The sequence below is a fragment of the Heterodontus francisci genome, chromosome 6 (genome assembly GCF_036365525.1).
Source record: "Heterodontus francisci isolate sHetFra1 chromosome 6, sHetFra1.hap1, whole genome shotgun sequence".
In the NCBI taxonomy this organism is placed as follows: Eukaryota; Metazoa; Chordata; class Chondrichthyes; order Heterodontiformes; family Heterodontidae; genus Heterodontus; species Heterodontus francisci.
Window position 1 is genome coordinate 57,149,294 of NC_090376.1, and position 26,517 is coordinate 57,175,810.

Below are 26,517 nucleotides of genomic sequence, written 5' to 3' on the forward strand. Positions count from 1 at the left end.
TGCATCAGACCAATTAAAATATCAGATAGAATTGGCATCATTTTATGTATGACAGACATAATTCAACCAAGGTATAGTATCAAAAGAAGGGGGATGACTGATGTATAAAATTTTCCATGTCAGCTAGAATTATTTCACTGGTGCAGATAGAAGATTCAAAAGACTGAATTGAGCAGTCAGACAAGGAAAGGCACGGGCTGACAGTGGCACTCATGATACTTGGAAACATTCATTACTTTTCTATCATTTTTTTTTAAAAAAGACCTACATGTACACTCAGCATGCTATTAACATCACTTAATTTGTTCTTTTGGGGCAAGGTGGTGGAGCTCTGTAATTCTGTAAGCTTACACAAGATGGTGAAAGGATACACAGCAAAATTTGTTGGATTTGCATTCCGTCATATTTTCTTTGGGTGAATAAAACCAACCCAATTTCAATTTTTACTAATAAAAAAACTCTGAAAAATATCTTGTACAAAGTCTAATTTTTGAACATAATATGGAGACTCAGTAAGTGTAGGAATATTTATTCAGAATTATACCAGGAAAATGAAAATGTGTTAAAGCATACAATAATTTTCACATTTAATATTCATTATGTTTAAATAAATAATTCTAACATATTGTAACATTGCTATGCACTACATATTTTCTCCAAGACTGTTTTAATTAATAGAATTAAGAACAAATTTCTTAACTAAAGTCATAATTATCCTAACAATTATTTTAAATTGGTATTGTAGCATATATCTTTTTACAAACAATTGTGTTTCCTCTACCATTAGTGCTTGTTGAGAATACCTAAATATAGACCAATCTCTTGATTTTTCTGTACATTAATTATTCCAAATCTACACTCCTAAACTTCTGCAGCATTCCCCAAGTAGCTTTGTATTTGTTGGACTAAGACATGTATATGAATTTCATGTTATTGAAGTCACTGTAAATATAGTCTAGTACTCTTAAGAGGTAGCTGGATTGAATTGCACTGAATTTTCAACTGACACTTGAGCTTACACTTGTCCATTGCCCATTTCAATAGATTTATTTTTATTGCAAAAGTGGAGAAAGGGGAAGAAACAAGTAATTTTCATTTATATAGCGCTTCTAATGTTCCACAAAAAAACAGTGACTATTACGTTGACAAACCTTGTGGAATCTTGCATATAAAATTCCACAAACAGCAATGAGATGAATAATGATTTAATCTCTTTTGTGGTGTTGGATGAGGGCAGAATGTTGATAGAAGTTCCTGCTTTTCATTAAATAATGCCACAGGATCTTTAATCATAGAATCCACCCCAGACCACCCAACCAGTCCATGTGAACTACTAGAACAGGCAGTGTAATGGATCATCTGAAGGACACCACCACTAACAAGGAAACACTTCTTCATTACTGCATTGGAGTATCAGCCAGAATCATTTCCAGAAAAGGATTTTGACCCAAATCCTTGCACTCAAATTGGAGAATGCCATCAATTGGATCACATACTGGCTGTGAAAAAGAGTATAAAGCCATTCCCTTTTTCCCAGCTGAAGTAACACGGTGGTGGGAAACTCTAAATGCAGGCCTTAAAAAGGGAAAGATGAGTAACAAATCTAAGTGTAAATACTTTAATGTAAGTGTAAATGTAAATACTTTAATGAGATCAAAATGTAATGTTACCCATATCCAAGATCAATTCTGGACTTTAGAATCTTCTAAAAGGCAAATAATATGAACTAAAGATTATAGGTTCTTTACTGTTGGGGTGATAAGTGGAGAAATGCCTGTTCTGGAAGCTTGTGAGATTGAACAGTATTCAAAAACAATAAATCTAGATTTTTCAATATTAAGGAAACGCAGATTTGAACATGATGCAAGTGCTTGAGCATTCAATTCATAATGTTGAGCAATAACTTGTATTCCAAATTCATGATTTTTCAGATAAGTTAAAACTGTAAACACATACACTACAAACTCCTGAAGCAAATGTGCATTTAATATACCATTGGTACTTAAACATTTTGGGAGGGGGTACCAGGTGCAAAGTAGACTTGCATCATTAACAAAATGGTGCTTTAAAAGAATAATATACATAACCTACTTTAAATGCACACAAATTTCGATATTGGACCAACATAATCAGCTATATTTGCTTTCAGTAAATGCTGCAGAGCTCAACATGAAACAGAGACTGCCCAAGAGATGTAACAACTGAAGTTCCAATTAATGCTTCAAAGGTTACGTTACTTGGTCTACATTATATCCAACAAATATTCAGTTAATTATTGAAACACATATGTTCAAACTATTAATATATTATTCAACATTTTTCTGTCAACTTTAGTTTAGAAAATAAAATGTGATTGAAAATGATTGTCCTCAGAATTCAAGAGAATGTTAGTTTTTTTGAATGAAAGGCAAAGCAAAATGCTTTATGCACATGATAGAATTTCAAGACTTTTCAATTACAATCAACTTCACCTTTTATATTTACTGTAAATCAAATCCTCAGTATTTTAAGATAGCCATTCTTTCTGTTGTAATTTATTCTCAACAGTAGCAGCAAAGGTTAATATTAATAGGATAGTAGGAAAAGAAATATACAGACTTCAAGTAATTGTACCACTGGATCTAATGCAAGAAAATTTAATCTAAACTGCTCTTCTCTCTTCTGACAGTTGGGGATGATTTTAACCTAACCCAGCCAGTGGGAAATGTGTGGGTTCATATCGGCCACCTGCTTTACACCTAGCTTGATTTTGCCCCATAAAGTCAATGGAGAATAATATGGGGTGCTGTGTAAACCAGGCGCCCTACCCAAACTCACCTGTTTGCCAGCCAACAGGCTGGATTAAAATTATATTGTTGGTTTTACTCATTTACTACTTACTTTTAAAATTTCTTAATCCCTTTCCTTTTTGCAGTTTCCCCATTTCCCCTTTCTGGTTTAATGCCTACCTTCTATTCTTTCCCTTTGTTTGCAACAGTACTGTTAGAGACAAATAAGTCTGCAAACAATTAAATAAGCTTTCGGACCAAATTCAAGAACATAGAAGTTTTAAAAATGGGTTTGTTTTCTTCTTGATCTTATTATAAACTAGAAATATTTCATTGATTTCATTTTCCAATATGAGGTGTTTAGTTATAAAAAGGAATTAATGCACGTAACATGAAGAATGAACTAGTTAGAACAATCACTGCAATGCTAAAAGTGCAATTTTACATGAAATTTATGCAAGAAAAGTTTCATTCAGAATACCTCCTCAGTCATTTCTTAACCATTCAGATGATCCCAGTTCTAAAGTGATATTAGCGTCTTTATTCTGAAACAAGAGAAAGAGTAGATAATATCTTATCTGCTGTAGCTCTGTTGCAATGCATATCATCTTTGGTATACCAGTACTATTTCTCTTTCTTGTATCATAGATATAACTAGGTTTTCTCAGTACTAAAGCAGCATGTGCATATTTAATAAGAACAGTAAAATTAATTGAAGTGCACATTTCTAACAAATTAAACGTCCAAGTAAGGGAAACAGACACATTATGGAGCAAATTTCTTATTCAACATTTAATACAAATGGCAGGTTTAGAATTCCTTCCCTTTAGATGTTTTACTAATGGTAGAGGAGACAGGTCTAAATTTAGATAAGTAAAAACAGCAGGCATGCAAAAGTCGTGAAATTCACTGACTGCAGATTTAAAAAATGAGAGATAATTGGTTAAAAAAACAAAATTAATGCTCTGTCCCTTACAAATATGATATTAATACTCTAACCATACTAATACAATATTAATACACTGGCCCTTACTAATATTCTGCTGGCAACTTAAACAAAAATCACAATTCCAAAAACATACAGAAATTTTTAAACAAATTCTGGAGGATCCGATGATTACATTAAAATCTTAAACTTCAAATTTTGTTCTGGGGAAAGCAAAAATTAATACAATCACTAGTATTCTATTAAGAATCTGATATTTTGTATTATGATCATTGAGGATATCTGGGGAAAATGAAAAGTGTACAGGTTACTTAAAAACAAAGGCAAGGCAATTTGAAGGCCATCACCTTAATTAATAAAGGGTTTGTTTGGTTGGGAAGAAAAGCCGTGCATCATTTTTAACTTGGTATGCATAAGTGAGATGCTGATACATTTGAACATGATGTATACTTTTACATCATGTTTTCATAAATAAACACATTTTCATGTAGGTGATGCCCCTTTAAGGAACTTCACAAAGTTTAACTACAGGTTTTCCACCTATTGCTTTTTAAACAGCAACATACTTTTGTTTATTATATATATGTTTATGTCACAATAAGGAATAACAATTCCAAAAAAATTATTTTTATCCATTATGCACCAGACATCAGGTTTGTCGATTAGATATGGCACTGGTATGATGAATCACAAAGTTTCCCATATATCAGTCCCGGAAAGCACTTCAAGCCAAATGTCAAATGTGTGCACTTTACTGCACATTTGCTTGCCCAATAACTTTTATTCTACATATTAAGAAAGATTAATAATGTCAATCAATGCCAATTTTATGCTGAGAACAGATAATTCTCTGGACATTTAACAGACCAGCCAAACTATTAGCCACGGAACTTTCAAAACAACTCTGTCAAATCAGAAGATATTTGCTTTACCTAATCTACAGTTAAACCCAAAGCGCAATTATATAGTACATTTAGCCACACATTTATTGGGCTGTTAAAATTACCAAATATATAGTTTAATCCATAAAATGGCATTTATGTGTATGGTTATGAAAATGCACTATTTCTTTGCTCAAAATACATTCATAAATAGTAAATAGTGCCTGTAATGTTGTTAAGATCATGATAAAACTTCTAAACTAAAGGACTTTTACAGAACTACAGCATTACAAAGCACAAGAGAAGTACAGCTTATCAGTGCTGATGTATGGAAACAATAAAAAAAATAGAAAAGTTTCTCCAATTGATTAGAATGTAACACTCCATGCTGCTGCAATATGATCATGTGTTTATGGAGAATGCCTCCAGTGTTCATGTGAATGTATAGCATGTGTAGTCATTTTACTGCACCAAATAGAGAACAATTATACTTAAAACAAAGCATGCATACAGTCACCATGGTCATCGAATATGCTGGTTGTGATCAAGGCTGTGATTTAACTTCAGTTTCTTAAAATCAGTTCACACACAAGTACAGAGGTGAGGCAGTGATGTGACTTATGGCAAGATGAAGATTTATAGATTCATTGGACTCTCTGAGGCTGCAAAACGTGGGCACAGGGTCATGTCTGGGTTTTGAAGCTGCTTTATCATTCGCTTGTGGAACTTTTCTCGAACACGATTAAATTCCATTATGTCAAGAGGATCCTCTTCAATCCAGAAATTGTGGAACTCGTGCATCAGGTAGCCTGTATAGGATACAGATTTTTAAAAGTGCGCAAAGATGAACAATTTTAATTATAATACAATTTCATATGTTCAATTACATAGATCCCAAAAACAAAAACAGAGCATACTAACTTACTAGGCTTCCAATCTACTAAGGGGTTTGGTATATTACATGGGACAGGAGGGCGAGTTTGCAACCATTCTAACAAGGGCAGGTGATTCACATATTTAATACTGGTGGTTACTGACAGCACAGAAAAGTCTGGATAATTTAGAATCGGGTGAAAAAGGCAAGTCAGAATTTTCCAGCATTCTAGTGCATGTTCTGAAACCCTGGGTTTGCAAGTGATGGCTAATTCTACATTTGAACTTCCATGTACAAGTCACAAGTTTCCAGACTTTGCATATCTGGATCTGAACTCCAAATGACATCTAAACAGCAAAACATCACTCACATGAAAAAATGTTTATATCTAAATTTGCAGGTAACATTAATATATTTACGTCAGGAAGAACTACATTGCAAGAATGACTCTCAACAAAAGACATTTGAGTCTATGTCTAGAACCTACTTACAGAAGGTTTTGTGGAAGTGAAAAAGTGATGGTGCTTCAGGGGCAACATTATACAAATGGGTTTTCAATGCCCCACTTAGTAGCAAAGTATATGAAAGATCAGTGATATTAATTCCCACTATTGCAAAGGAAAACCTGTAACAAAGAGAACAATAAATAAATATAAAAACATTTAAGAATTGAATATTCTTATGCATATTTAAAAATGTAATGAAATCAGGATAGTGTGACATTGGAATGATTCAGCAATTCTCACAATGGGTTCCTGTTTGACAAGGTAATAAGAGATCACTAAAATACAACTGTACAAATATTGTATTACAGACTTTTGTTTTTATTCATTCATGGCATGTGAGCATTATTGGCAAAACCAGCATTTATTGCCCATCTTAATTGCCTTCAAGAAGGTGGTGGTGATGAGACGCCTTCTTAAACTGCTGCATTCCGTATGATGTAGGTACACCCACAGTGCTGTTAGGGAGTTCCAGGATTTTGACCCAGTGATGATGATGATGGAACAGTGATACATTTCCAGAGTAAATATGTGTTGTTGGTGTTGTTCCATGCACTTGTTGCGCTTGTCCTTCAAGGCCAGGGGTTAGCAACCTGCAGCACTAGAGCTGCATGCGGCTCATTAAGGACTCAAGTGCTGCTCCCGACCTCGATCAATCAAACCCATTTTCTCTAATCAGTTTTTAGAAAATAGTTATCTAAGTGTGTTTCTAATTTTAAAAGAATATCAGGTATCTAAAAATCTCTTTGGCAATGGATATTTTGACAGATAACAGCACGAACATGTGAAATGTTTAACCACAAAAATATATAATTCTATCAAAAACATGCTTGGATTAAAGTCATAAATTATGGATAGGATGGGCTGAATGGCCTCCTTCTGTGCTATAATTTTTCGATGGCTCTAAGTTATGATAACACTGTCTAACCAAGCAAAATGACATCATGCGCCATTGTGTTAATGGCTTACTTATTACCTGCTAGCCGATCACAGGAGTTGCTCGCAGACGGTGCAAATAATTAAATGGCCTTTCGTTTTCTGAAACTTTTATCAACTATGTACTTGTGAGAAGGTATCATTCAATTCACAGCTTTTTTGTTAAAAAACCTTTAAAATGTTGATGATCAAATGCCCTCTTTGATATTAATACATGTATGTTTATGAGCATCAGTAAAAAGGTGTTGCACAGAAATCCATAAATGTGTCTCTATCTTGTTTTTCATTATTATTTCCATTTGAATAACAGTTTTGTGGCTCTTAAAATAGCATTTTTGACTAAATTTTTTAAATGGCTCGTTATTGAGGTTGCCGACCCCTGTTCTAGGCATTCGAGGTCGCAGCTTTGGAAAGTGCTGTTGAAGAAGCCATGGTGAGTTGCTGCAGTACATCTTGTAGATGGTACCCACTGTAGTCACAGTATGCTGGTCCTGGAGGGAGTGAATGTTTAAGGACATGGGTGGGGTACCAATCAAGTAGACTGCTTTGTCTTGGATGATATCAATCTTCTTGAGTGCTTTTGGAGCTGCACTCATCCAGGCAAGTGGAGATCATTCCATCAAATTCCTGACTTGAGCCATGTAGATGGGGGAAAGGCTTTGGGAAGGCAGATGAGTGACTTGCTGCAGAACACCTGCTCTTGTAGCCATCATATTTATGTGGCTCATCCAGTTAAATTTCTAGTCAATAGTGACCCTCAGGATGTTGATGTGGGGAATTCAGTAATGGTATTCCCATTGAATGTCAAGGTGAGGTGCTTAGAATCTTTCTTCTTCGGGGTGGTAATTACCTAACACTTGTGGAATGTATGCTACTTGCTACTTATCTTAATGCTATCTGGGTCTTGCTTCATGCAGGCATGGCCTGCTTCATTATCCAGAAACTGTGAATGGAATTGAACACTGCAATCATCAGCAAACATCTCACTTATGACCTTATGACGGAGAAAATATCATTAATGAAGCAGCTGAAGATGGTTTGGCCTATGACACTGTCCTGAAGAGATCGTGCAGTGATGTCCAACAACCACAACCATCTTTCTGTCAGGTTTGACTCTAACCAATGGAGACTTTTCCCCTTGATTCCAGTTGACTTCAATTTTACAGGGTTCCTTGATACTAAACTTGGACAAATGCAGCATTGATGCTAAGAGCAGCCACTCTCACCTCACTCTAGAATTCAACTCTTTTGTCTTTGAATCAAGGCTGGAAGAAAGTGTGGAGCAGAGATTTCCTGACAGAACCCAAACTGAGCATCGCTGAACAGGTCATTGGTGAGTAAGTGCCACTTGATAGCACTGTCGACAACACCTTCCATCACATGCTGATGATTGAGAACAAACTGATGGGGTAGTAATTGCTTGGATTGGATTTGTCCTGCTGGACAGGACATAGCTAAGCAATTTTCTACTTTGTTGGATAGCTGCCAGTGTTCCATTTTGACTAGAGGTACGCCTAATTTTGGGGCATAAGTCCTCAGCAGCACGGTCAGGATGTTGTCAGGGTCCATACCTTTCGCTGTGTCCAGCGCACTCAACCGTTTCTTGATGATGTTACGACCGACCACTTTTCCACAGGTCACAAAATATATTTAAATTTTCCCATGTACCGAAACAGTCAATCATATACTCTATTTTCCCTCAGTATTCATTCCATCTTCGCTGCCTTCGGAGAATAATTGGCATCAGGTGGCAGGACTATATCTCCAACACAGAAGTCCTTGAAGCGGCCAACACCCCCAGCTTATACACACTACTGAGTCAGCGGCGCTTGAGATGGCTTGGCCATGTGAGCCGCATGGAAGATGGCAGGATCCCCAAAGACACATTGTATAGCGAGCTCGCCACTGGTATCAGACCCACCGGCCGTCCATGTCTCCGTTATAAAGACGTCTGCAAACGCGACATGAAATCGTGTGACATTGATCACAAGTCGTGGGAGTCAGTTGCCAGCATTCGCCAGAGCTGGCGGGCAGCCATAAAAACAGGGCTAAATTGTGGCGAGTCGAAGAGACTTAGTAGTTGGCAGGAAAAAAGACAGAGGCGCAAGGGGAGAGCCAACTGTGCAACAGCCCCAACAAACAAATTTCTCTGCAGCACCTGTGGAAGAGCCTGTCACTCCAGAATTGGCCTTTATAGCCACTCCAGGCGCTGCTTCACAAACCACTGACCACCTCCAGGCGCGTATCCATTGTCTCTCGAGATAAGGAGGCCCAAAAGAAAGAAAAAAGAATAAAGCACACCAACCAGGTTTTTTTAATAAACACAAAATTATCAGTATATTATAAACCAAGTTTTAACCAATATGGAGGTAAAACATACACACAAATTGAAATATTAAAGCCCCTTATTTATCCTACACACACACACACACACACACACACACACACGTTAACTGGGAAAATAATAAAAGGGATTTTTGTTTATAGCTGTTACAAAGAAATAGGAGTAAAACAAAAGACCACTTCGGCTGAAAAGAAGGTATGAAAAGACATCCTTTGTGTTGGTTAGGTGGCCCAAATGAGAATAGGCAGCTGTCACTAGGATCTTCACAGAACAGTTCCTTTCAGGTGGTGTCGAAGATCAGTTTAGGTAGGCTTTCCAAGAGATGTAGCTAAAGAAGGCTCCAAATAAGTCTTACAACAAGAAGGCAGCAACAAGGTTTCAGTGCCCACACATTCTATGCAAGATTTCTTCAAAGATGCAGGATTTCTTTTCAAGAGAAAGAGATGAGTTGTCTTCTCCTAGTGGGTCAATAAGCAAACTGGCTTTTTTTTTTATAAAAACAGTTCAAATTGAAACCAAAACCTTTTCCAGAAACAAGCCTCCTGAACCATAAATGATGGCTTGTCATTCTTCGTAAGCATCTCTCCTGGTCAAAACCAACACCTGCTGGGTTATGTGAAAACAGGTGCCTTCAAGTAACTGCAGTTCAAACCTGGTAACTTAAAAAAAAAAGTTCAGCTATCTCTTCAAGATTCCGAAGGAATCAGTGTTCATAATTCAAATACAAGTCCTTAACGCATATTTTACAAAAGAAATAGAAGCAATCTCATAACACCTCCAACCTTGGAGAAATGAAACATAATTTTTAAATGCATTTCATTACAATGTATATACTAACAGAAGTTGAAAACATTTGAAAACATTTTTTCACACTCATCCCCATTCACTCTTGACCTGTAGTTAATCTAATTTTGCTTTGTACCATCTTTGCACTTAGATAACTCAAACAATGTTACATTCACAATAAAGCATCTGCAATAACATTATTTTTGTCTACCAAGTGGACAATCTTTAAGTTATAGGGCTGTAATAGTAAACTCCATCGGAATATTCTGACATTCTGGGTTTTAAATTTTCCCTTAAAGGTTAGGGGGTTATGATGAGTATATACCAGTGTCTTTCTCTAATCATGGTGGACATAGACTTCAAAATGCTTAACAGCCAATAATAGACCTAAGGTTTCTTTTTCCACTGTGGAATATCTTTCTTGATGCCAATGTAGTTTTTTGAAAAGTATCTCACTGGCCTTTCTCTGCCCGATTCATCATCTTGACCCCCAGGTCACTAGCATCAATCGCTACCTTGAAGAGCAGGTGACATTTGGAGCAGCCAACACTGGTTCATTAATCAAAATGGTTTTCAGCTTCTCAAAAAGACACTTGGCACGCCCCTGACAACACGGCCTTGGTTTTCTTTTTCTGTAGCAAATCTAAGCAGAGCAGCTAAAGTGCTGAAATTTGGTCCAATCTTTCGGTAGAAACCACACATCCCAAAAACCTCATGATCTCGCTTAGTCTTAGGGGTAGGTAACTCCACTAATACCTGTACTTTTGCTAATCTTGGCAACACTTGTCCTTACCCCATTATATACCCGAGGTAGGTCACTCTCGCTTTTGCGAATTCTCTTTTGGCAAGGTTTATTACCAAATCAGCTGATTGTAATTTTTTTTTTTTTAAACAGAGCTTCTAGTTATTTCAAGTGGTCCTTCCAAGTGTCAATGTGGACCAGCACATCATCAAGGTAAGCTACACAGTTAGGAACACTGGCTAACACTTGATTCGTTAGACTCTGAAAGGTTGCTGCGGCATTTTTTAGCCTGAATGGCATCATTAGGCACTGGAAAAGACTGTCCGGTGTGACAAAAGCCTATATTTCTTTAGCTCGGGGTGTTAAAGGAACTTGCTGGTATCCCTTTAACAAATCTATTTTTGTAAGAAACATGGCACTGCCCACTCTGTCAATACAATCTTCCAAGCAAAGGATTGAGTCTGCCTTTGTTACTGCATTAACTTTTCTGTAGTCTATGCAAAGTCTAGTTGAACCACCAGGTTTAGGCACAAATACTATTGGTGAACTCCAGCTGCTTTGACTGGGTTCAATTAGGTGGTTTTCCAGCATGTATTGGATTTCTGCTTTTACTTGGGCCTGTTTCTCTGGACTTAAGCAGTAAGCATGTTGTTTAATAGGAAAGGATTCCCCTACATCCACATTATATGGGGCTAAGGTTGTACATCCTGGCTTATCCCCACAGACTCTTTTAAATGCTGTGAGTATCCTTATTAGGTCTTCTTGTTGTTCTGCCTCTAAATATGAAAGCATAGTATCTATTTTCCCTAACAATTCCGTATTAGCTAACTGGATTGTAGGAAGTTCAATTTGAGAATTGTCTAGGCCTCCTTCTGCTTCATCCTCACGATCCCTTTCATTCTTCACTGTCCCTACTACCTGACATACCTGTGCTTGCTTATCCTCCTCCCGGCGATAATATTGTTTTAACATATTGATATGACACAGTTGATTCTTTTTCTGGCAATCTGGGCTGTCAATCAAATAATTTACTTTACCAATTCTCTTAACTATACAGACCACTGAACCATGCTTTTAACAGTTCACCCTGTAAAGGTAGTAATACCAACACTTCATCCCCTGGTTGAAATGTTTGGATCTTAGCATGCTTGTCTACCCATTTTTTCATAGTTGTTTGGGAAGCTTTAAGGTGTTCCTGAGCCACGTCACAAGCTCTTGTGAGCCATTCCCGGAACATGGATACATAATCTAGTACAGAAGATTCGTCCCTCTGTTGTAAAAAAAACCTTTAATTAGTTTTAGAGGACTTCTTATCTCATGTCCGTAAACTAATTCAAAAGGACTAAAACTAGTAGACTCATTAGGTGAATCCCTGGTGGCAAACAAAAAGAAAGTCTAGCCCTTTATCCCAATCATGGAGATATTCATGACAGTGTGCCCTGACCATTGTTTTTAGGGTCTGATGGTACCTTTCTAAAGCTCCCTGGGTCTGTGGATGGTATGCTGAAGACTTTAACTGCGCTAAACTCAAATTACCCATAACTTCTTGAAATATTTTAGACATAAAATTGGAACTTTCATCCGACTGAACTTCAATTGGTAATCCATATCTAGGGAAGAATTGGATTAACTTCACTACCACTACCTTAGCAGAAATTGTCCTCAAAGGAATGGCCTCTGGGAATTGAGTAGCCATATCCATGATAGTGAGTAAATATTGGTGATCCGCTTTTCTTTTTGGTAAAGGTCCTATACAGTCTACCAATATCAATAAATGGTTCCCCAATAACTGGTATGGGAATTAGAGGTGCTAGTTTTATGGCAGGTTTTCCCACAATCTGGCACATATGGTACGTTTTACAAAACTGCACCACTTCCTTGGAAAGACTTGGACAGTAATAATGTTGACTTATACGTGATTTGATCTTCTGGATCCCCACATGTCCCGCTATAGGAATTTCATGCGCTAACTTTAATAGTTCCTGGCGATACTTAGGTGGTATCACTATCTGATAAACAACCGTCCATTCTTCATCCGTAGGTCTGTGAGGACGTCTCCACTTCCTCATCAGAACCATATCCTTAATATAATAATCTTCTGGAACTCCTTTTGCATCAGTTTCTGTTAGAGCTGATTGTGCCACTTTACTTAACTCTGGATCAGCTTGTTGAGCTGTGATCAGAGAAGACTTAATAAACATTTCCTTTGGATTATCCAAATCCCCAAAGAAAGTTTCAGATATTCGACTATCTGTCTGTGGTGCTAATTTTACTTCCGACAATGGAATTTGTTTAGCCATTGCTCGGGATCCTACACAAGAGAAAATTCCTGGAACCTTTTCTTGTAACTGTTCTGTCTCTACTTCACTTGGTTTTTCCATGACTACTGGAGAAGCTACTACCTTTGTTCCGGCCAAATCATTCCCCAGGAATAGGTCAACTCCATCCACTGGCAAACTATGGACAACTCCTACAGCTACCGTTCCAGACATTAAGTCACACTCTAGGTGCATTCGATCTAAAGGTATGGGTATATACTCCCCATCAATACCATTCACTACAACTTGAGCGTTCAGTGCGCTCTCTGGTGGAAATGTTATGCCTTTCCCAAGCAAGAGAGTTTGGGTGGCTCCTGTATCCCCAAGTATAACTATGTTTGCCTGCCTCACTTGACAGATAAGGAGTTACTTTTCCTTTTGAAAAAAATTCCGTATAACTCGCAGGTATCTTATTCTCAACCCCTGCACTCACATTGGTTTTAGTATTTGACTTTACAGCTGCCGTCAAAGCTACAGCCTGTTCTGCTGTACTCTCAGTCAGGGCTCATTTCTCTGCAATGGCTTTGTATAACCCAACAGGTCCCATGGGTTTACCTCACAACTTCCAGTATTCTGCATGAAGATGTCCCACCTTGAGACAATGATAACACTTAGGCTTGCAGCCCTCACTTCCACCCTCAGCATCTCCCTTTTTGGACTGAGGAGGAGATCCTGTGGCATTCCCAGCTGTCCCTTCTTGTCCCCGGCTACTTCCCTTCCTTTCACTCTCCCATCTTCTATCCTTCTCGGGTTTATGGGAGTGACGGACTAAGGGTTTGGGCTTATACGCAAGCTCATAATCATCAGCGATTTCCGCTGTCTGTCTAGCTGTTGAAACCCTCTGGTTTTCTACATGGGTTCTTACCAATGGAGGGAGTGAATTTTTAAAGTTTTCCATGAGAATTAGTTTCCTAAGGTTCCATCTTTAGTGCCCGTATCCAATGACGGAAATTAATTTGCTTTACCCTCTCAAATTCTATACAAGTCTGCTGAAACAGTCTCTGGAGTTTCTAAAATTCCTGTTGGTAACCTTCAGGGACTAACTCGCGCAGCGAGAATAGCCTTTTTTTCCATCTCAATCTGCAGAAGACTCCTCAGAAAGCATGGCATAAACTTCATGAGCTCTGCCCATCAATCTGCTTTGCATAAGCAGTGTCCAGCTTTCCTTTGCCCACTTCATTTGTTTTGAAAAGATAACCAAAGAAATGAAAAATGCCTCAGTGTCCCTTTGCTCAAACTTAGGGACAGCTTGTATACATTTAAACAGCTTTCCACTAGGTCCTGAGCTGGAGTCAGATTCTTCCTCACCAGAATCTTCACTAGCGTCTTTTTAAATTTGAATTCCTTTCCTTCTCTTGCTCTTTCTCTTTCTTCAAACTCAGGTTTTTTTAATTGTCACTTCTTTATCAAACTCAAACTGAAGTTTTTTCAATTCTTTTTCCTGCTGAAGCTTAAGTTTTTCTATTTCTATTGTTTTTCTTTTTCCTGTTGAAGCTCCAGTTGCTTCATCTGTAACTGAATTTTAGCTAATTCAATTGCACCACCCTCTGGTTTGCTTTCTTCTTCTTCCAAATATTGTGCTATTACTTCAATTATATCTGCTTTTTTACCTCCTGGTTTTAATCGCAACCCCAATTGTGCTGCCAGAGCTATTAGCTTAACCTTAATTAAGTTCCGCAAGTCACTTAGGGATACGTCCTCCTTCCCCATAAAAGTCTCAGCAACTGCTAAAGATATTCCAGTGGTGTAGACTTTACTCTATTACACAAGAAACCTGGTTCTTTTATTTGCCTTTTTTCAATTATTATTACTCCACTTACAATTGAGGGTCGTCGGCTTTGGGTTAATCCTGACAAGAGCCCCCAATTATATGTTATGACCGAGGCGGGAGGAATGCACTGTTAATTCAGTCCCACTTCTCCACGGGTCACAACATGTATTTAAATTTTCCCACTTACCAAACGTCAATCATATACTCTATTTTCCCCCAGAATAAAGCACACCAACCAGGTTTCTTTAATAAACAACAAAATTATCAGATTATAAACCAAGTTTTAACCAATACTGAGGTAAAACATACACGCAATATTAAAGCCCCTTATTTATCCTAGCCCTCACATACACAACCGGTCAACTGGAAAAAAAAAGTGATTTTTGTTTACAGCTGTAACAAAGAAATAGGAGTAAAATAAAAAGACCACTTAGGCTGAAAAGAAGGTATGGAAAGATGTCCTTTGTGTTGGTTAGGCATCCCAAGTGTGAATAGGCGGTTGTCACTAGGATCTTCACAGAACAGTTCCTTCCAGGCGGTGATAAAGATCAGTTTGGGTAGGCTTTCCAAGAGATGCAGCTACAGAAGGCTCCAAGTCTTACAGTAGGAAGCCAGCAACAAGGTTTCAGTGCCCACACATTCAATGCAAGATTTCTTCAAAGATTTCTTTTCAAGAGAAAGAGATGAGTTGTCTTCTCCTGGCAGGTCAATAAGCAAACTGGCTTTAAAAAAAAAAGTTCAAATTGAAACTAAAACTTTTTCCAGAAACATGCCTCCTGACAACCATAAATCTTGGCTTGTCACTTCTTTGTAAACATCTCTCCAGGTCAAAACCAACCCCTGCTGGACTATTTGGAAACAGGTGCCTTCCAGTAACTGCAGTTCAAACCTTCTGATAACGTCTTTAAAAAAAAAACACAAAGTTGAGCCATCTCTTCAAGATTCCAGATGAATCAGTGACCATAATTCAAATACAAGTCCTTAGCACATTTTACAAAAGAAATAGAGGCAATCTCGTAACAATGTCAGGTAGACCATTCAGTAAAAGATAGTTTTCCTCTACACTATTGTTGCCAGTAAGAGACAAGTTTTTTTGCTGAATGTAATACAAAACTGAATTCCAAAGCAGATTGCTCCTGGATTAAAATTTTCAAATAAAACTCTAAAGAAGAAAAAAAATCTAACAATTGAAAATGATACATCCTATCAAAAGGCACAGTTTGAGGCTGCACTGGTGCGCCATTACTGAATTGAAATTCAACAGATTGAAATGATCAGAAGAAATGAAGGGTTAACAGCTGACTCTGTACATTCTGTATAACCAATATAGCAGTTAAAAGCTCAAAAGGCCAGCGTTGCATCTTTATTGCCCAAAACAAACTTATTTGTGTTGCTTTAGTTTGGGTGTTTCAATGTCATTTACTTAATACATTGAGAGAAAGGGATCACTTTTGCTGCCAGTGAATTGTTCCTAAAAGGTAAATTCTCTATTGTGCCACAAAGCATGATTTTTATTTCAGAATGGCATTCACAGCTTGTAAATACGAAGGTACACTAAAGCCTGTCAAAATAAAATGCGTTATTTGGCAAATAAATCAGCAATTTTATGTCTTAACAAAATAGGTATAGTCTTATATAAGCAACTGGGTAATATCTGTCCAAGTAATAGTCCCAAATCAATACCTACAAATTGATTTCTTCTACCTATTTTTGTTAAATGGGAAAATTATACTTTTCTATCATTTTTTTCACTGGGTCACCAACCATGCCCAAAGCGATAGATGGCCAACCTGGTTTTGGGCCTATGCATTCTAAACTAGGTGCCAATTACAGAATGGCATTGGTAAGGCTCAGCTGTAATTTGTTTGACTTGTATGCAAATCCACCAGTGCAACTAACTAACTAGAAGAGGTGCATCATTCCATTTGATTCTCCTCTCAGAACAAAAGCCTTACTTCAGTTCAGCTCAGCCTTCAACAGCACCTTCTGTGGTCAGGAACTATTGAGTCTGCTCTACTTTAAAATGGGGTCTTACAAGACAACTATGCAGCATATTAGTTGCGCATTAACTCAATGTGCTAGCAGGCTTCTTCATTCTTGGCATTAAGCTGATCTCTGAATGAACTTCTATGCAAAGTCTAAATTTGCAAGTTAGAAAGTAAAATTATCATCCTCCTCAACAGATGTTACCTCAAGTAATTTTTAAACAGAAGTTTAGTAATGCATGCAACAATTTATCATTTGGTTTGTCAATTTTCTTTCCTGAAATTAGAGACATCTTGTTGAAGCTTTTCATCTTGCACTCATCAGGACAATCGCAAGAATAACCAATGTAAGGGAAAACAACAACCTAGACAGCAAATGGGCCACACTTGCACGTACTGGAAACTACATATATTAATACACAAGGTCCTGTTCTTTGCAGACAGAAAGAATACGTACAAACATTGCAACTGTTTCAGCTGAACAAAATAAGTGACAGCCATTTGCTGGTTCATTCCTCAGGGCAATGCCTTGACTAGAGTCAAGCTGCCTGGTTTAAATTTTAAACAAAGCTTGACAGTTAACTGCTAGTCACCGTATACTGGTGTATTCGCCATGGCAATGTTTCCACCAGCGTGCTCTTGCCAACCAATCAGCACTCTCTTCTAATGCAGTACAAGTTGTTGTTTTCCCTTACATTGGTTATTCTTGTGATTGTCCTGATGAGTGCAAGGCGAAAAGCTTCGACAACATGTCTCTATTTTCAGCAAGTGTCAAATTCTGTACCACTAAATGACAATTTTCTTTCCCATGAGAATACCCAAGTGAAATACTCACCCAATTGCCTGATCAAACTTTTTCTTTTCCCATTCTTTTGTATTTATTTTGCTGTTTAAAAAATAAAATTTAAAAAAGCATAACATAAATTAATTTTCAATTAATGTCAATTTGTACTATATTTATTACTCCAAACACATAGTAAGCAATTGATTTTGAGTCACAAATATTTGGACACTTTCCAAACTGAATACATTTAATAGATCTTGCCTGCACCCAGACTGCACAGGTGCAAGTAAATCAGGTCTGAAAACAGGTGTTATTAGAACAAAGAACAAAGAAAATTACAGCACAGGAACAGGCCATTCGGCCCTCCAAGCCTGCGCCGATCCAGATCCTCTATCTAAACATGTCGCCTATTTTTTAAGGGTCTGTATCTCTTTGCTTCCTGCCCATTCATGTATCTGTCTAGATACATCTTAAAAGACGCTATCGTGCCCGCGTCTACCACCTCCGCTGGCAATGCGTTCCAGGCACCCACCACCCTCTGCGTAAAGAACTTTCCACGCATATCCCCCCTAAACTTTTCCCCTCTCACTTTGAACTCGTGACCCCTAGTAATTGAATCCCCCACTCTGGGAAAAAGCTTTTTGCTATCCACCCTGTCTATACCTCTCATGATTTTGTACACCTCAATCAGGTCCCCCCTCAACCTCTGTCTTTCTAATGAAAATAATCCTAATCTACTCAACCTCTCTTCATAGCTAGCGCCCTCCATACCAGGCAGCATCCTGGTGAACCTACTCTGCACCCTTTCCAAAGCATCTACATCCTTTTGGTAATTATTTGTTTAATACTCTTAAAGCAGAGCGTTTATGTGAATATTAAAACCATCATTGACAAGATAATGGTGAGAGCTAAAATTAAAAAACTGAAAAAGCTGGAAATCTGGAAAAAAAAACAATTGCTGGAAATACTCAGCAGATCCATCAGTTCTTAATAGAAGATGACTAATTAGTAGTTTAGGTAGAAATCCTTAGAACAGAAATGGGAAAAGCGGCAAGTTGCTTTACAGGACTGACAGCCTCAGTATATATGAAGGGAAAAATAGTTATCTGACAAATAGCTTGAAGTTTTTGAAGTGCACACAAAAATATTTGTCAGTCATTCAAATCTTCTTTCAGAAGCTGTCATTAATGCACAAGAAATGTAGCAAAGTTTTCTAGCTCAAAAGGAAAAAAATACAAAATAAGAAGTTTGAAAAGACATGCAGGAAACTTTTTCTCAGAAAAATGTAAATATAACCTAGTGTCTGACAAACTTGACCTTGAGATAATTGCTGAAGTCGCTTCATTCAAAAATTCATCTTGTACTCCAGGCTGCTCATTCAGAATAGTCTGGATTCTGACAGGAAACATGGATATACTCAGTATATTCCATGTACCATATGGTAAACAAATCTGTAAAAGGATAGGTTTAAGCATCCCTTCCTGGTCTGCTGTTACATTCAGATTCCTTCATCCATCAAAACCACAATCCCTTTACCAACACTTTGCCAGCGAATTATTCTTATGCAAATCTGCATCCTCTTGGAACAAAACTGTCAACTTTCTTGTTGATCGAATCCCCAGCCAACTTAATTAGATGCTCACTAATTTTACAAGTTCACAGAGTAGCAAACATTTGAGATTATTTTACAGAATAGATTGATTTACAAGATTCTGCTGGTTTACAAGGTTCAGAGCTTTGATAAGCTCCATGTTCTTATTTCTCTATTAGGTGCACAGGAACCTTCATTATGGCCATGATCAGTTCTATCCAGATGGAACTATTGATCTGCTACAAGTGCAAGTGTTGATAGATAGCTGGACTATTATTGCATCTGAATAAATAAGTCGTGATAATAATGCAGAGGCAGGGAAAGAATGGGGAAGAAGTGGTTTCGCAGTTGGGAAACCCAGAAATACAGGTTTCTTGGAGGTCCTGATGAATTTAACAACAGGACTTGTTTTAATTTTTTTTTAAATCTGTTTCCAGCCGCCGCCAGCAAGATTGAGCGGTTGGTTGGCTGTTAGGTGGGTAGGTCTCTAATGCCAGGTTGCAGCTGGGGGTCGGACATCAGTGAGCAAGTCTGACATGAAGGGGAAGCAGATGGACATGACAAGTGAAAGGAGACAGGTAAGGGTGGGGGGAAAGGAGGCAACATGGTGGGGGGGGGAGAAGACGACCATGGCAGGAGAAGGAGAAGCACCCCTACTCCTCCTGTTCCACGAGCAGTACCTGGAAACCTGTTCCATCCAAGCTGTTCCCTCCTCCTTTCAGCTTCCAGGTTTCCAGAGGCCTGGCTAGCATTAAATTTGGAAGAGAGATAGAATTTTAGGAAGGCAGCTTCATTAAAAGATTTTAACAATCAGCCTATCGTCAGAGAGCAGGTTAGCTGCCTGCCCTTCAACCTGCCTCCGTTAAAAATGGAAGTGGGTGGGTTGAGATTGGGCTTCCTTTCTTTTAAATTTTTAACCCCTACCTGCCTCCTCCTGTCTATTAAAATTTCCCTATGTATCTGCTTCTGGTAATTGAATTGTTCTTAAATATCCTTAACTTCCAATGGCTTTTGTTCCTTTTTTTGATGTTTTAATGTTTCCCAAATGCACATTTTAAAAACTTATCATCACGACCAGGTGAGAAAAGGTGGATAGGGGTCTTTTCAGCCTTCACCTGGTCTTATTGTAACAGGGTTTGATTTTTAAATACACTGTCTTTTGAGTTCTCCCTTGGTGAATCCTTGTTCACTGCTTTCCAATTATAAGGCAAAGAAATGGGCACTCCAGGTTTTCTTAGGTTTAAATAATAAAAGTGAAATTTATTAAAATTACTTAAACTCTCAGTCAGTTAACGCCTACGGATATACGATATACGATACACACATGCAAATAGGGACAGAAAAGAGCAGAAGAAAAATAAAGTAGAGAGGTTTGAGGCAGTCTCTGAAGGGGATTTCTTGTTACTGTTCCTGTGTTTCCAGCTCGCTGTAGAATCTTCGATTGTAGACAGCTCTTACTTTTCGTTGGGGCCCAGTATTCATCTTAAATCTTGTTCACGTAGGAGACTTTTCTCTCTTTGAGTTCATGTGTCGTCAATGGGTCTTCCATTTCGCGAGAAAGAGATGACAGCAGACAGGACAGAAGTGCTCTCAGTCCTGGAGCAAACAGCTTTCTGACTTTCTTTCTTTCAGCAAGTTCAAATTCAACCAGCCAGTTAGTCATGTGACTAAACTGGCCCGACCATGTCTTCTGTGTATTGGAGAAGCAGAGATTGGGTCCTTTGTTCCAACACTGTATGCTAGCATGCAAATGTCTTTCCAGTCAGGGGCTTGGCAATTCCTTGTGATAGGTCTTCTTTTCTTCCCAGCCACAATTTTAAGTTTTAACGTTCATGTGATGAAATAATGTGTGTTTCAGTCTTGGCAAGTGGGGCCTGCATGACACGATGTACACTAACAAGTCTGAAATCGATATCTGATCAAGCAGAACTGCACCAATATAGATGATCTGGATACTAAATAATTCAGACTTACAGGGGTACTAAATGAATTATTCGAGAAAATTCTTAGAAGGTCTTTCAGCACAAAAAAATTTACATTTCTGTAGCACTCCTCAAATACAGATGAAATTTACAGTATAGTGAAAAAGGTAGGAGGTAATGAAAATTTCGACCGGCCTTGAGCTAATTGAAATTTTTACTATGCTACCCAGATACTGAAGAGATCATACACTTCACTGGCTGTCTAAAAATCCATCCATGTCTGTTAGCCCAGTTATAAAAGGTATGAAGCTGATAGTAATCCTTCCACATAAAAACAGGGAAGAATTTTAGTCCATAAATTCTTATAAAGCAAACACCAGCAACACTGAGAATGGAGTATTGCGGCACCAAAAATAATCAGTCTGATGGATGGGCAGATTTCACCACTGAGTCATCTGGTTCTTGTGATACACATCATCACAAAAATGTCACTGTAACTAATAACTAGCTATACTAGGAAAGATTTTTTTATAATAATTGCACTTATTTGTAAACTTACAAGAACACTTTTATCTCTTATGAGATAAAAGGGAACACTGTTTATTCAGTAGCAATAAAGTCACAATTTTTAAAGATACTTTATCTCAGGATGGAGGATTTTTCTTTTGATGTGCTCTGTGAAATTTGCTCTTCTTAAAAGATCAGATTTTATAGAGCATATCTATTTGCAATTAATTTTATTTCTAATGCCTTCTGAAAACAACCAGTTTTCAATATTACAACTAGAATGGTCTACCTGAGGACTGTCCACCAGGGCCACGAATGGTGGGACAAAGGGACACAAGATGCACAAAAATCTAGAGTCAGAGAATCAAAAAGTACACTGAGGATATAAGGTTGCAGGAGCATGCAAAGATAGGGTGAGGCAAGGCCAGAGGGATTTGAAGTTACAGATGAGGAGTTTAAATTTAATGTGCTCTGGGACAGGGGTCCAGAATAGATCAAGAGCAAAGCTCATAATTTGCTGGACTACCAAGCAACTCAAAAAAAAAAGAAAAAATTTTAAAGGTCATGAAGGAAAATGGCACAGAATTAAAACAGATTTACCAAAGGATGTGCCTGGAGTGTAAAGTAAGCATCAAAATGGCAAAGAAAAATTTTGAATTAAAATGGCAAGAGAAGGGTAATAATATAGTTACATTAAGGGAAAAAGAAAAATAAGCGATAGACTGCGGACTCAAAGTTGGATTGGATGAGGGCATGACAACTGAGTAACACAGGTTGCAGAAGTGCTACATATTGTTTTTTGCCTTCTGGCTGAATTTTATCAGCCCCCCGACGGCACGGGTCGTGGCGCGGGGGGCCGGTAAAATTCTACAGATAGAGGCCCTCCTCGACCCGCGACAATGAGAAGGGCCTGCCGCATATTAGCAGCAGCGGGGGGACCTTGATGCGCAGCGCCCCCCCCCCCCCAGCTGGTGGTGGGCCCTTCATATACATATGCAAATTGTACCAAATGAAATACAAATAAACTTACCTGCAGGCGGTGGCCGTCCCACGCCAATTTTACGGCCGCAGTTTGTCCTTCGCATGCCTTTGAAACACCGTACAGAGTTCCGAGGTGAGAACCTGGTTGTGGGGGGAGACAGAGAGTCGAGGAAGAGTGGGGAAATCAATTTTTATTTGATGCGGGGATGGTGGGAAGGGGTTATATGCCAAATGTTAGATGGTTGAGGTGTAAAGTTTGGGTAGGGAAAAAGGCATGTTATGGTTATTTTGGGAAATTGAAATGACCATGGGGGGGGGGGGGGGGGGTTTGTGGAAGGGCCTCCATATCTTTATTACCTGTTTAATAAAAATGCCAATTATTTTCAGAATCACAGAATAATACAGTGCAGAAGAGGCCCTTCGGCCCATCGAGTCTGCACCGATGCATTAAAACACCTGACCTGTCTACCTAATCCCATTTGCCAGCACTTGGCCCATAGCCTTGAATGTTATGACGTGCCAAGTGCTCATCCAGGTACTTCTTAAAGGATGTGAGGCAGCCTGCCTCTACCACCCTACCAGGCAGGGCATTCCAGACCGTCACCACCCTCTGGGTAAAAAGGTTCTTCCTCAAATCCCCCTTAAACCTCCCACCCCTCACCTTAAACTTATGGCCCCTCGTAACTGACCCTTCAACTAAGGGGAACAGCTTCTCCCTATCCACGCCCCTCATAATCTTGTACACCTCGATCAGGTCACCCCTTAGTCTTCTCTGCTCCAGTGAAAATAACCCAAGCCTATCCAACCTCTCTTCATAGCTTAAATGTTCCATCCCAGGCAACATCCTGGTGAATCGCCACTGCACCCCCTCCAATGCAATCACATCCTTCCTATAATGTGGTGACCAGAATTGCACACAGTACTCCAGCTGTGGCCTTACCAAAGTTCTGTACAACTCCAACATGACCTCCCTGCTTTTGTAATCTATGCCTCGATTGATAAAGGCAAGTGTCCCATATGCCTTTTTCACCACCCTATTAACCTGCCCTTCTGCCTTCAGAGATCTATGGACAAACACGTCAAGGTCCTTTTGTTCCTCGGAACTTCCCAGTGTCAGGCCTTTCATTGAATAACTTTGCTTTTAAAAATTCAAACTTCGTCTAAGGGCTTAAAGCCCTTTAAAAATGGTGGTGGCGCCAGACGACGTTGCTGGGGACACAGTGGCTGCCCCCACTACGTCATCGGGGGCAGCTGCTCTGCCGCCTCTATTTAAATGAACCCCCCCCCGTGTAATATCGCGGGGGTTCCTCGGCGGTACTTCCGTGTCAGAAGGCCGCAGAGTTGAAAGCGCGCCACCGCAGAGCGCGGTACGCGATTAAAATTCAGCCCTTAGTCTTTACCAAGAAGGAGACAGGTAACATATTTGAGCTGGAAAGGTAACTAGAGGTTGTTGCAGATTTAAGTAGGAACAAGATTCACTTTGCTACCAGCATGGTTGCTGAACAGCTGTACAACCTAAAAGTGAATAAATCTCAGGGTTGGAAAAGATTCCTTGAGAATCCTGAAGGACATAAGGGAGGAAATGGCAGAAACTTTAGCACAAATCTTCCAGAAATCACTGAATACTGGAGAGATGCCAGGGGACTGGAAAAAGGCAGATGTTACTCCAATTTTTTTTTAAAGTAACAAAAGTGACCCAGGAAACTACAAACCAGTGAGCTGAAGTCCACTGTGGGTAATATTAGGGAAACCCCAATTTAAAAAAAAATATGGAGCATCTAGATAGAAATAAAATCGAAGATAGCCAGTGTGGGTTCATGAAGAGGAGCTATTGTCAATTTAACTTACTAGTTATCTTTCAGCATGTGATAAAGGAGCCTGATTGGAGTAAGGCAGTGGATGTGATGTACTTGGATTTCAGTAAGGTCTTTGGTACCGTTCTTCTGAAAAGGCTGGTACAGAAAATAAAGAAAGCAGGAATCAGTGGTAATATTTTGCAATGGATATATAATTAGTTGACCAACATAACCCAGAGGGTGGTGGTACATGGATTGTCATCAGTCTGGGAGAATGGTAGCAATTGGGGTTGCACAGAGGTCTATTTAGGAAATTCTTTTGTTTGATATCGCCATAAGTGATCTCGAGCTAGCGGTCTGAAGCACGACGACAAAAATTTGCTTAGGATGCAAAGTTAATGAAGGTGGTAAACTCTAAAGCTGAAGATTTGAATATACATGGGAATTGGGCAGACAGGCGGCAGACGAAAGTTAATGCAGAGAAATGTAAAGTCTTTCATACGGGGACAAAAATCCAGAAGGGACTACGATTTGAATGGAAAGAAAATAACGTGCATGGAAAATGAAACTGGTCTGGGAGTCGTCTGGTAATAAATTGAAGCAATCACAACAATACTTGGTGACAGTGAGTAATGCAAATTATATGTTGGAATGTATTAAAGGACAATATTGAGTCAAAATAGTGAGGTAATCATGTCACTTTATAAATCATTAGTGTGACCGTATTTAGAATACAGTTGATTGGCGCAGTAAAGAAAATGGATATTGCAGCTATTGAAAGGATACAGAAGAGAGTAACCAGCATGACTGAGGGGATGAAGGGATTGGATTATGAAGAGTGATTAAGTACATTGGCCATGATCTCACTAAAAAAGAGAAAGTTGACAGTTGATACGTTTGCTGTTTTTAGGATTCTAAAGGGACGAGATAAGGTAGACCATGGTGAGCTGTTTCACCTTGTCCAGTAGAGCCAAAAGACATGACCTTCGCTTCAAGCGCAGCAAATTTAAAATTAATCTGCAGAAACATTGGCCTAATCTGAAGGTGGCTTCTGAGCAAAGGCGTGAAATTGCATGGGCAAAACCCAGAAATCAACTTACTGGGTTGGAATCTGCAATTGCAACTGAATTGAAGCAACTAATTTTGACTTTCGCATTTCCAAGCTGTTGCAGAGGACATCTTGTGTCACCCACATGACACAATCTCAGCTCTATTTAAATAAACAATGTACAAATGGAAATTGGAGGTGTTCACTATTGATTGTGCACACAGAACAGGGGCAGATTCAATGATACATGATTGGAATTACTGCTGGGTACAGTCATGAGCAGGAGGAACATACTCTCACCTAGCAATGGGAGGAAGAAACATGCAGCTCTCACCAAGGTGGTGTGGCTGAGGTGGTGAGCAGCAGGAACATTGTGCCTTGGTCTTGGATAGAATGTAGGAAGCAATTTAATGACCTAACCGAGTCAGGAAAAGTGAGCACATTTGCTGATTCACCTACATCCCGTGGTTTAAGTCCCTGCCCCCTTTCACTCTGCCTTGACAAGCGTACTTCAACCCATCATTCTTCACACCCTCTAAACTTTGAGCAGAGCCTAGCTTCATTATCTATGCACTTCATCACCTTCCCACTTATCTATCTACTGTTGCACTCGGACCAATTCTTATGCAATGTGAGTGCATTTGTCTGATAGTCACCCTCAGCAAATGCACTACATCCATCAGGTGAATATCTGACCTTCAGTCACTCAAGTCTTTTTTTTTGCCCCCTCTAAGAGAAGAAAGCACAAAATGCATGGCAGAGGGGCAAGATAGGGGGTGGCCAGCCCCAATAGTCCAGCAAACAGTTGCAGAGGAGGAGGCCTGTAGGTAAGGGCGTATTTGCATCCCTTTCAATTGGAAATGGAGAAAACAAGTGCCGCAGGACATACACGAGGATGATTTCTCAGAGGACCTCATTCCTTCTAAGTGTACACCATTACAGGATGTACAGCTAAGCACCAGCACAAAGCCTCACATTTTGGTGGATTCACCTAAGCAGTTAGTTTTGCCTGCTGATTCACAACTCACAAGTGG

At 38.9% G+C, this 26,517-nt stretch overlaps 1 protein-coding gene across 3 annotated transcripts in view; it reads right to left on the reverse strand.

The window, feature by feature from the left end:
* Positions 1-660: 660 nt before the first annotated feature.
* elmod1 (ELMO/CED-12 domain containing 1) overlaps positions 661-26,517 on the reverse strand; it is a 109,346-nt gene continuing 83,489 nt past the window's right edge. For 2 of the 3 annotated variants that reach the window (XM_068033734.1, XM_068033733.1), the window contains 3 exons: positions 17,690-17,740; positions 5,961-6,094; positions 661-5,404 (listed from right to left, as the gene is read on the reverse strand). In XM_068033734.1, coding sequence (XP_067889835.1) covers positions 5,232-5,404; positions 5,961-6,094; positions 17,690-17,740 — 358 coding nt within the window. In that variant the 3' untranslated portion in view covers positions 661-5,231. The remainder of the gene's footprint in view (positions 5,405-5,960; positions 6,095-17,689; positions 17,741-26,517) is intronic. The other variant, XM_068033735.1, reaches the window with a different exon arrangement.